This window comes from Anguilla anguilla, chromosome 10 (assembly GCF_013347855.1).
Source record: "Anguilla anguilla isolate fAngAng1 chromosome 10, fAngAng1.pri, whole genome shotgun sequence".
Classification (NCBI taxonomy): Eukaryota; Metazoa; Chordata; class Actinopteri; order Anguilliformes; family Anguillidae; genus Anguilla; species Anguilla anguilla.
This window is the reverse complement of record NC_049210.1, coordinates 8,018,314-8,031,212: the sequence shown is the minus strand read 5'-3', so window position 1 is coordinate 8,031,212 and position 12,899 is coordinate 8,018,314. Positions and strand designations below refer to the sequence as shown.

Sequence of the window (12,899 nt, the reverse complement as noted above, 5' to 3'; positions counted from 1 at the left end):
GAAAGTTTAAGTGGTTTAGGGTTTCTAATAATAATGACATGCAAAAAAAGAGCTGGCAAATTAACTTCATTTGTATATTGCTTCATTATATTCTAGTTAAAAGCCTACATATACTTTTTATATAGAATTTTAAAATGTGCTTCTTATATATATGTATACATATATATATATATATTTTTACATTTATATAATTTAAAGAGAAATATTTTACCACCTACAGTTGCTTAAAAACAATGAAATGTAGCCTACTGTGTAAAATAAAATAATTCTATGACCAGAAACTTTTTTTTATAGCCGAAATATTTAAGAATAATTTTAGCAGTCTATTTTAATACAATACCGCAATGATTCAATGAAGCTGCGCTGTGATTTTCCTTTCATTTCGAAAGACAATTTCATCCTGGTACTTTCTCGTTACGTTCTGCGTGTCACGCATCTGGAGGTCTATGGAACTGACGGAATACGTTGAGAAGGAACGGAGAAAGGGCAAAGCGCGCTGCGATTAAATTGAATCTGGACCTTGGTTTGACTTAAAGCTTAATTTGTGGAAGCCGGATTGCTTGTTCATTGCTTTGGAAGAACTTATTTCAAAGTCTATATTATCGTGCTGTATTTCTAGACTTAATTGAAAACAATTCACGAGATGATTAATCTTGAATTTACAAGTTTAACAAAAAATGCATATATTATGTTTATGCATATTACGTTTAGTCAGTACAACAGAATAATATTAAGGTCTTACAATAAATAGGCTATACCACTTCTATGCTATTAAATTTTTTGACAAAAAAAATTGATTAATAAATAACAGGGCCAGCTAATTTCAGCAGCCTTCCCTGGCCGTAATTAGGATAAAATCAATGCAATAATTAACAACATAGATTTGTATGAGTAATATCATTTAAATATGGCATCAAGTAAGTGTTTACTGAGTTAACCTATAAAACTGCGGATCATTTATTGAAAATAGTGATACTACATTGTGTGATTTTTCTAGATGGCCATAAGAACACGACAAATCTCAAAACGGTTTACCCCTTTTCTTAAAGGTTTCGTTCAGGTAGGGTCTACTCTATATAGATTTGGAAGAGCATAACTTGTTTCTCTTGGAAATATTTCCCCTAGCGTTAAAATGTACCTTCTTAGGTCTGCCGAGAAATTGTGAATATTTGTCTGTTTCCAGAAAACTTGCAGCAATGAGTTGGTGGTTTATTTATTTATTTATTATACACATTGGCTCGTATTTACACTAAGTGATCAGTTAATATAATATAGGCTAAACAACTCTACTGTTACCTTTGCGGGACAATTTTCAGGCATACACGGCTGATTAGTTCTGACGACGACAAAAGCATGGACTTCAATTAGTTATTTTGGATTTTGCACTAAGACCTGAGCATTCTGATAAAAGGTATACATTCATGTTGAGTAGTTAAGTAGTTTAAAAAATAATGGCAATATGAACATTGTTGTGACCTGTATATAATAGGCCAACATAATAACTATTATGATGTTATGTTCTAACTTTGTAAATGCAAAATGATCATGAGACCACCTCTACTCCTGCACAAGTTCTCGTGCTGCAGCTGTCCAGCTGCCAACAAGTTCGCGCTCCCTCTAACACGCCGGTGCCCAACAGCATGTGTGGGCATTTTATTTACGCTGCTTATTAGGGTTCCCTGCAGTAAAAGTAGAAATAGACAGGGATTATTGTCGCTCAACGATCAAGGTGTAGGCCTATCGCGCTTTAATGATTAATGCTTTAACGTGCGCGTTGAAGGGTTTAGCTTACATAACTGGTCAACATCATCGATCTCAATCCCTTTATCACACAGGTAATTTAACACAGTCTTGTTAGTACATAATCATGTTTCAGGTTGAATAGTTCGGAGAAAATTCGCGCGTATTTCTTTTACCCACAAAAAGGTATACCTAAATAAATGTTTTTTTTTATTATTATTTTTAATATAGTTACTGTTAGGTGTAAGGTTCAGGCTTATTACAGTTTTGGAAGTAGTCATTCTTTGCAATAATCTAAATGGGGGTGATAAAATAAAGCAAGTCGCTTTAAATTATGCATTAGACACCTTCTGCTCTTTTAAATGTAATGGAAAGCAAGTTCTATATTTTGCATTTTTACTGGTCTGGTAGTAAACATACTTATATTTCCTTATGATAGTCCAGTTTATAACCACTCAAGTAAACACTGAAACGTCGTTTTGAATATTGATTTTGAGATAAAAATTATAGGGCCTCAAGAAAGTTAGAACCTACCTTTGGAGAGTCATTTGATGGTGAGTTTTAATTAAGCAATTTATAACGGCACAAATACAGAAGCTACCTCAGCACATAGCGTGCACGGAGAGCATATTTTATTTGCAAGACAGATTATCAGTAATCAGTCATTCAGTAATCTTAAATTTGAAAAAAAAAAACATTTCATTTTCAAAACACGATTTAACAGCGTTTACATCGAATAAAATACAACTAAAAGCATAGAATCGCGTATAATATCAGAACTATCATAACGGTGTGGGCCTACCTCTTATTTACCAAGCAATATTATTAAGGAAAATTTGTCCTTGGAAATTAACTGATTGTTTATTCACGGACACAATCAACACTTATTCAGATGCTTTAAGTTTGCTTAAAACTTGTTTTTTTAAGTTGTATGGCCTAACACGTATTTATTTTTCTCCGATGACACAGAGAAACTAGCAGGGGGCAAAGTAACCACATTTTGATGACTAAACATACTCCTGTAACCTAAAATATATCGACATATGTAACTGTTGGAATGTTCAGTCTGATTGCCTAGGATATTTTAGTTTGTAAATAATTATTCTCATTCCCATATGTTGTCAGCCTAACTTTTTAAGTTTTACATTAATTGTGGGCCAGTAGCCCACGACATCAAACATAGCTTATCATTATAAGGCTATTTATTATACATTAAGCAAATTCAAGGCAAAAGTATTCTATTGTTAAATTGTTGTACATTTAACTGAAGAGAATGCATCGGCGAATGGATGCTCTCTTGAAATTCCGACACGATTCTATACTAAGCAAAATATATTTATACAGCATAACCCAAAACAAATTAAAACAACTTTTGCATACGCGTCCCACATACATATAGGGTACAAGCTTGATTCCATCTCAAGATAATATTATTCCGACCAGTCTTTCCGTGACAGAACGCTGTTTTGTTTCATTGTCGTGTTTTGTCTTATCCTTTTATGTGGCTCGTGACACAAGCACCTCCCGCTATTGACAGCGCGCAGCTCGGACACGCCGCGCGCTCAGCGTACACAAAGCACGGGCCGCTCACTGCTTTATTTATTTTCAAAATGTCAACTTTATTGCCAGAGCCACAGACTGTGACCTGTTGCTTTTAATTTCTGCGCTGCTTCTAAAAAGGCATTGTTCTCCCTGTATATGGGTTAATATTACGCGTTTAGCATCAAACGTAACGACGAAGCATGGAAAGTAGGCAATTGTATAATTCAACATTTTTGGTTTATAATACAATTGCTTAACGAATATCCAAAATGCTCTCTTTTAAGCCCCATTTTAGCTGCGGGTGTAGATACGGTCCATCTGCCATCCCTGGGCCCTATGTTTGAATCATGCTTATTCGCCTTACATAAAACACTTAAATAAACCAGAACTTCGCGGTATGGTGGGTAAACACTGCATCAGATTTACAGAACAGTTTCACGTGCCTCATATGCCAACAAACGATACAGACAAGTTGTACTGTTAGCAGAAAAGATAATTACGATCAGCTGTCAGGTAGTAGCCGAAGTACATTAAATGAAGTGGGTAAAGGCCATGGTAAATATCTGATGTTTAAGTGGAAGCTGACCTTAAGAAATGGGATAGGTTCGAGGAAGGAAAAATCTAAACTGACACCCTTGTGACAATAACATTACGCTTACCCATCACAAATTGTCTGCAGCCTATGTAAGCCAGATAATTAATCATCTCTAAGAGTGTATTGGTATAACAATCACAAAAAATTAAGTTCGTCAACTCTTCTCAGTACATTTTGAAGTTACTTCAGATATAATCTAAATTGCCTTTTTTGGCAATTACTTCATGGGTTCATCAAGTTACAAAAACAGACATTAAAACGGGCTGCAGCTAGAAACGCAAAATAGGGCTATAGCCTACATATCACACATAATGTCTAACATCTAACGCTGGACTAGAATTCGGACTGTAGCCTACCTTTGCGCCGCGACGTTCGCATCCACAACTCCGACATTCCGTACCCAGGACCGGACAGACTCCATCTCCAAGCCAAGATGATTTTCTTTTATTCCGTTCACTTCTCTGATCAGTTGTTCTTGAATCCCGAACATTTAACTTACCAACACAACAATGCCGATTTTGCTACTTTGGTTCAAAAAGAGTGTGAATAAACAAAAGCAAATTGTTAATTAAATGCAATCTAAATAAAAATGTTGGCAGAACTGTGGATCCCAAAAAGTTCAGTGCTGTTGATTTCTGTTTTATACGAGCGCGAAGAAAAGGCTGTTGAATTTCTGAAATATCAGATCTGTCCAGAATCAGTAATTTTCTCCTGTTCGCCTTTAAAAGTTCTCCTGAAGTAAAAATATATGCAACTGATTTATCTTCCTTTGAGGTGTAGTCATTGTTCAACCAAAAAGTAGGAATGCGTCCAAATGTCGGTTCGACTGCTAACAAGGATCACCTGTTTTGTTGAAGACATACATGCATGCATACATTCATGCATACATACGTGTACACGTATGAAGACAGCACACACGCACACGTAAACTGTCCGGGAAAGAATCACTCGTACAAATTATAGTTCTTATACACATACATGCACACCCTTTCAGCTTATCCTGCAATGAACGAAGGTTCGTCGTGCCTTCTGGTCCAGGATCGAACGGACTGATAGACGAAAAACAGTTAACCGAATGCATGGACCAAGTGCTCCAAATGATGCTTTCAAGATCCTATACCATGAATGAGTTACCCAGACGGAGCTGGAGGAGGGGCTGGGAGCTGTATTCAGTACTGATCGTCCACGCGCCTCCTCTGATTGGTGTAAAAGCCAACGCTGGCAATACTTTTTGGCAGGCTTCATATACAGCTGTAGCCAATCGCTGTGTTGCGTGTCCAAACTTTTCGTTAGGTAATGGGGCACGCTCAGGTGTAAGACTGTGTAATGCAGATACAGATAACATAGACTCTACAGCTATTTAAAGTAAGACACGCTTTTTATTCAACTTGCACAGATAATAATAATGATAATAATAAGAATAATAATAATAATAATAATAATAATAATAATAATATGATGATTCTCACAAAACCTTAGAACCATTTTTTTAATAATGTTATCAAAATCATTTAAAGTATTAAAATGTACTAAATGGAACAACAATTACTAACTTCATGAACTTGTTACAATTAAATTAAGCGTGTCAGAGAAAATCTTTTATTTTATGACCAGAAGGAAAAAACAGATGGGAAATTTGCTGAGCTCTTTTAAATCGTTCATTTTCTTAAGATGCTCAAAATTGAAAAATAAAAATAAAAAAATACACAGAAACCTTAATTAACCAAAGTTACTGCATTATTTATTATTATTATTATTATTATTATTATTATTATTATTATCGCTGTTGTCGTTGTTGTTATTATCAGACTTATGCTATTATATGTCGTAGTAGTAGTAGTCAGCTAATGGTAGTAGTAGCAGTAGTTGCAGTAGTAGTAGTATAGTAGTAGCAGTAGAAGTAGCCTACTACTGGTTGTTCTGTTGTTCTTGTTGCAGGTAATTGTAAAATCGTAATATTTTGCATATAATATTAGATAAACTGATGCGGAGTTGGCATTTGGCAAGCTGCTAAGCAGTGGACGGAATTACTTTGATTTGGGAATGGAGAGAGCGTATGACAGATTCTAAGTTGTGCCCGTTCCTGCTATGCTTGGACAGCAGATAAAACGCTTGGTATGGTAACGAGGTTGGAGCTGACTAACAGGATAAAATGTGTCTTGCTGAGATGAGGACAATTCAGTAGCGATTCTGTTATTGATTTGAAAGTAGAGTCACGAAAGAGACGTAAGCGCACGCGTGCGCTCCCGACTGACGCGTATTCGTGGTTCCACGCTCGCTCCCTCTCCCTGCTCTTCTGTGAACAATGCCCATGATTGAAAGTCCTGATTCGGCTGAAAGGATGCCCCATATCAGTTTCAGGACTAACAATAGTAGCTCGGTTAGCCAATTAATCTTACCGCTACGCTCGCACTACTAAAACAACAGACAATATGGCACAAATCCGAGGCGCTTATAGATACGGTTTTGGACCTTAATGAGAGCCGTCTATTCGAACGACTAGGCAGTGCGAAAAATGTACATCATGATCAACGCAATATTCCGGCAACAGTTGTAAAGTTAACAAGTAACATCGCATAGTTCCGTTCGTGGCTTTCTCTGTGAATCGACACAGTCGATTGCCACCATACAGCAGCTATCCATGGTGGGACTTCGATTTAAATCTGTCTCGGTCGGTTTATAAACTACTCATATCTTATTTCGGTCATTGGTTGTGAAAGACAGGACACTGAAACACTAATAAGGAATGGCCAATGTATTCATAAACACATACAAAAACACACAATATATTTGTAATATCACAACAATATTTTTGATAAAATACACAGGCTATATGTTGCAGTGAGTTTGGAAATATCCTGCAAGCGCGGCACAAACAAGGCGAGGAGCGCTGTAGTCCCAGCCAGAACCATATTTGAACAGTTGCCATATGCCTCAGAGTTCGTGCGTAATATTAAGATTGCGTAAACAAAATCACAAGTTTCAAAACTTGATTACAGCAGCTGCGTGCACGAATGCTACAGACAGGTAGGCCTATACGTGACAAAAGGGCTGGTATGAATTTCTACTCTTAACTTCTTTAACATTAATTTCTGTTTCTTTCTGTTTCTCCCCCGTTTTTTGAAAATGAAAGTTTTTCCCCCATCCTCTCTTGCTTCTTACCGAGGTTATTGTCTCTGGACAGACCTCAAGCGCCTGAACAATGAATGCAAATCCCCCCACCCCCTCCTTCCAGACCCCCACCCCACACACACCATCTGCCAGCGCGCGACCGAGTCAGCTGTTCCCCCAATTACAGGGACAGTCTCGCGGAATCCCTGCCACTCAATTTCCCCGCCCTGCACCCCACCCCCTCGTGACCCCCCCTCATCTCAAGTCGTTTGACTGACATGTCTGCTTAACCCTCAAACCGTTAAATATCTACAGATGTTAGATGAGGCAAAGACCAAAAGCCAAGAGCCTTCACCCACCCCACTCCCCCTACACTACCCCCCCTCCCCAATAATCCAATCACCTTCATCCATCACGTGGACGTTAAATTACAGAAATAGATCATTGATTTCCACTAGTTTTATTTAATTTCTTTAAGCCACTGACTCAGTTTACAGTGTCAGTTTGATTAATTGATAAATGTCCACACTGTCCCATTTAAAAATTTCTGCAAATGACCCATCCAAATATAATTATTGTGTTTTCCATATAAATTTTTATTTGAAAGACTTTTTTTTACATTTCTATAAGAAAGAAACAAACAAAAATCTTAAGGACTCGTAAGAATGATTATTTGACTATTTATTTCACAAAATATTGTAACCATTTATAATACTCTGTAACTTGAATAATATCACCCAGTTACAACTTTCATATTTACGAGTATTACATTGCATCTAGCTACCATTGAGAAATACCATTGAGGATGTCTTCCTTATTTATAAACTCTGACCACATTTCCCACTGTTCTTTGCACTGGGAAGTAATAGTCAAGAAACATCTGGCAAATTCCCTCAGGGATATAACCATTTCTGTCACATTCATTTGTTTAAATCCGTGTAGTAGAAGCTCATTTGTGAAAGTTTTTTTTGTCTTTATTTTATTAATTATTAGATTCTTCGTGAAGAGAAGGACGCGACCACTTTAAACTCCTCCATCGTGGTTAACATTTTCCTTGGCAGCCTGTCAGATTCGATCACACACATCCAGAAAACTAAGTCCATCGCTTCTGGACAGAAACTGCATCTGACATCTAAAATCGGTCAGTTTGCAGGTGACTGGGAAGAGTTCAAGAGCACAGTATTTGCAGGTAAACAAAACAAAAAAAGCGATTGTAGGTAGAAGTGACATTTCCCTGCCTGGACTGCTCCTGGTAGCACTCAAATACTCAGTCATAAACATAGAAACATATTTTCTAATAGTATGTTGGCAGGGTAGTTTTTTTGCTTTAGGTTCCAGGCCTGTGAGGACAGCAGCCATTTTGTGATGGAGCACTGGAGATGGTCCTTCATCCAGCTGCAGCTCCTGCACACGTCACTGTGAGATTCACTTCGCCTTTTCCCGGGACCCTGCTGGATACCTCTCAGGAGACACGAGGGGAAAGACTAACTCCCCCCCCCCCCCCCCCCCGCCCCTGCTCGTTGCTGTTCCTCTGTCCCTGCATGCGGTGGGAAGCTCAAACACGGGTGTGCTTCATCAACAAATGCTTATTTCTGATGATGATCGATCCACAATCTTGTGCGGGTGGGCCTCCAATTTGAAGATAGCAGCTCAAATGCCAACCCAGCCATTGACCTAAAACTGAACACAGATCAGTACCAATGGGGTATCATTTGCCTCTAGATCTTATTTGTCAGAACCAATCAGATTACAGGAATCCGAACTAGAGATGCGCCGGGGGCAGAGCCTAGCTCTCTCTTGGGAGGGCCCGCAGTGCATTTGGCTTGGCGAGACCTCCATTGACACCCATGATGGCCTTTGCTGGTTCTGTAGTTGCTCCAGGCCTGCCCCCCTCCCATTGGTCCACAGGCATGCTTGCGCTAGGATGACCGGCCTCGTCTCAGCCTCCAGGAGGTCTTCACAGTTTTTTCCACGCACTTGGCGGGAGCGAGGGGCTCTCAGAGATCGGAGCTGTCGAGGTGGACTTTCACCATTTCCACAGCATCTCCTCAGCCTCCCCGTGGTTGGGTTCTCCCAGCCCAGATCCTGCCTCAATGCATCGCCCCCCCCCCCATTCTACCCGAAGACGAGATGTTTCCCGCTCCTCTGTTCCTCTGAAGAAGGCACTCGGGGCTTTGAGGCAGTCTCTCTCAGAGATAATATAATCTCTGTACCTGCCACCACCGCCGAGCCTGAGACTGTATCTCCTGGGGGCAGCGTATCGGATGTCTCTCTCTTAAAAGCGGGAGACAGCTGGAGGGCTTGGTTTTGGATTTGAGGGGCTGAATTTCAGAGCGGTGAGGCACCCCGTGGTTGAGAGCTTTTCCCCACTGCTAACATCTGATTTATCTGGTTAGCCCACACTCATCTCCCCTGACTCCCAGTGGTTGTGCTGGAAAGGTATGGCCCCGGCAGCCTGGCTGGGTTTGAGAGTTTCAGAGCACCATCTCTGGTTGGAAGCGGGCTGTACTCCCAGGGAGGTCTTCCCCAGTGGCAGCACATTCTCATCCATCCCTCGTTCCATTGCATTCAGCTGACACCTGTATCACAAAGCAGGATGACTGAGTTAGCTGGATAACGGCACTAAGTAAAACCCGCACCAGCTCTTTTTACTTCAGCCTATGGTCCAGATTTGGGAGCCTTCTGGGTTACCCAGTTACTCAGTAACCCTGCGTTGTGATACAGTCCCCTGGTTTTGCCATTTCCTGGGCATTTCAGTGACTTCACCCAAACAAATTTCAGTTAGTTTCTCTGAAGGTGGGTGAATTGAAATAGAAGAGGCCCTCAGCCCTGGTACAGACAGTGCCAGACTCCTGCAGCTGTAGAGCTGGCTGCCTGCGCTCCTTCAGTGCCCTCTGCTGCTGAGAACAGGGCTTCCTGGAGGCTGATGGTTGGTTGGGCTGCTGTAGATCTGCTCTCTAAAGGGCCCCGTCAAGGTAAAAAGCACACCTGTAAAGCACACCTGTCCTGTGCAGTCCGGTCACCTGGGCCAGTCGCTGCACGGGGTGCTCAGGTAAATGAGATGCTAAAGGTGGGAATGATCTTCACTCTGGACACTGCTGCTCTGAAATTCAGACCCTCAGATCCAGCAAGCAGGTCCTCCAGCTGTCCACTGCTTTTAAGGGAGAGATTCCACACACTGTCCCTCTTTCTGCCTTTCTCTTTATTCACTCACTCTTTCTATCATCGCTGTAATAATCTGTCCATTTATAAGACCTTCAGGGTTTTGGCAAACCCTCACAGCTTATATTTTTTATTTCATAAAATACATTTCAACTGTTGGATATTGACAGAAGCATTTCAGGTCCACAGGCATTTGCTCAAAGGTATAGTGGCAGTGCCTCATTTGGTGATCGAACCTGCAACCTCTAAGTTGTGATCCCAGTCCGCCCAAACATTATACAGCGCAAGAGCCCACAGCCACACTACAGGAGTGCATTGGAGGTCTTGTTTGAAAGTGTCAAAGCATACAAAAATATAGGAGGTATTCAATCTGATCTGTGGTAATGGAAGTGCATTGATTTGTTCAGTTGTTATCTCATTAGACATCCAGAATGAAACTTAACTGGTACTCCTGCGTATGGTCATGCCAAATTTCATTTAGAGGAATGTTCCGGAATGTCAGAACTGGTGCTATGAGATGATTCACACCTCAAGAAGGTTGGGGGGGGGGGGGGTGGTGGCGATAGGAACACAGTCAATTCCCATCTTGTTAGACAACACTGGGTAAAATCTGAAGCAAATCAACATGACAAATTAGCACAGCACCTGTGACTGTGAACACCGCGGTGGAGAGCCCGGTGACCAGACCAATGTCAGCTGACTACAGTGGGGGTGCAGAAGTCTGGCAGAAGGGGACTCTGGGGTGCCCTTGGAACGGGCTAGTGATAAAGAGGCGTGATGCATTATGGCATTCTGTACTACTAGGACTGCATTTTAAAAAGTCGCTATATTCATTAGAGCTCTGACCAGTAAAACTGTTGCTGTTCATGGATCAGATTTTCCATGTCCACATCCTAAACTTATCCACTATCAGCTGCAAAGTAAAACTTATCCTAGATCAACAGTCCTACCCAGAGAGGCTTTATGACGACAAGACCAGATATAAGCGCGGTCAAAAATTTATCTGAGATCTTATGTCTTACAGAGACCCTCCAATATAGAGGCACATTAGCTTCAATTACATTTCTACATGTTTTATGACGGTAGAGCACATGATGTCATCCCTTCTGCTCTGTGTTTGTGGAAAGTGTCTCAACCTGAAGCTCGTCACTAGGGAGCCACTTCAGCGGAAGTTCAACAAGAACAAGCGACCTATTCAGCACGCGCAGAACGGGCCATGGCCGGCAAATAAAGACGAGGAAAATGAGATCGTCCGCCTCATATCTTGAAACAGATTTCCAGGCGCGGATCAGGAACGGGAGGCTGGGGATTAGTTCAGTCACCCTGCGCTGTATAAAATGGGGGCCTTTCTAATCAATTAAACCCGCGACGACGGTCAGCGTGTGTCAATGGGGGAGGGAACTGGGGATCACTGACTGCCACGGCGAACAATGGGGTATCGTGTGCCTCTAAGCCCCCTCCCACATTCCCCTCGCTCCCGAGGGAGTACGAGCGCCGCTTTCTGACAACGGCGGCGGGTCCTGGGAGGTCACGGGGGCTGTACAGGAGGACGGCCCAAGACGCGGCAGCTGGTTTCCCCTCCTTTTACTCCAGAGAAAACAACGGGGCCTAAATAGCCCCACTACGTCTGTATCGATCCATATATATTACTCTCATTTATTTGTTTACTTATTAAAGTATAGGAGAGTCCCCGGAGAGAACTGCCAACCGCAATTATACTGCTACTTTATTTTTCACCTTTGAAAGACTGTATAGCTTGTACTCCTATAATCCCGTTTAATTTATTAATTCTAAATTACAAGTCTGTGTTTTCCCTCTCACCATGAAAAAGCAAACATATAATGCACCATTACACCTTGGGATAAAATAACTCCGTCAGATAATTCGCTTTAAGCAATTAAAGCTCTCTATCAGAGGAAATAATTAGACCGAGTGAATGAAGCCAGTCAAGAGAAACGCTGTTAATATTCATTCAACCTCGTCGAGACTGTGACCAAAGAAACGCGTTTCTGTAATACCTGGCATTTCCATAAGACGGCTAGACAGCTGAAAGTGTATTGATGGACATGTATTTTTACCACTTGAGTTAACAACTTGGCTTTAGACGCAGATCGTCGCGACCGACGTAATTTTGACTGTCAGAAAGTCTAGGCTTTTTTGTAGTTATTTATACAGAACGGCAGAAAGTACGTTTAGAAAACAGTGACGTCGATCCCATCAAGTCTTTATTCACAGTTATAGTTGGTGAGTTATTTTATGATGAATGTTAGATGGGAGAATGTAGCCTATTTTTTATTTCATAGAAATAAATGCAAGTCTGTGACGCGATAATGTTGTTGAAACGTTTAGAAAACTGTCAGAAAACTGTTTAATGTGATAGAGAGAATGGGAATTGGATCACCATTCACGTAAAAAGAATATGTCAATTTAGTAGCTTATTTATATCGGAAAAAAATATAAGCGACCACTCTCAGGCTTTTAGCCTTTGGAAGGCTTACGCTATATTCTCTCACACCACTAGACATTAAATCAACATCGATTAAGTCAAGAAGGTGATGGACAACCTCGTCTCATTCAAACAGCAAATGCAATTCGTTACATTCACTAAATACTTCACAGGTAATACTCATTATAGGTGTCTCGGGACTTACAAAAATGTATCGAATACTAAAGGAAACTGAACACTAAAATGTATTCTGTTTCACTAGCACACAGCCATATTGTGAAGTCCAGCATTTAAATATTTAAA

The 12,899-nt window shown here is 40.7% G+C and overlaps 1 protein-coding gene across 1 annotated transcript in view; it reads right to left on the bottom strand.

Annotated features, from left to right (window-relative positions):
* LOC118237235 (transcription factor COE2-like) overlaps positions 1–5,255 on the bottom strand; it is a 13,291-nt gene extending 8,036 nt beyond the window's left edge. Inside the window, exon 1 of the mRNA XM_035435739.1 lies at positions 4,234–5,255. Within this exon, the coding sequence (XP_035291630.1) occupies positions 4,234–4,367 (134 nt within the window). The 5' untranslated portion in view covers positions 4,368–5,255. The remainder of the gene's footprint in view (positions 1–4,233) is intronic.
* Positions 5,256–12,899: the final 7,644 nt, after the last annotated feature.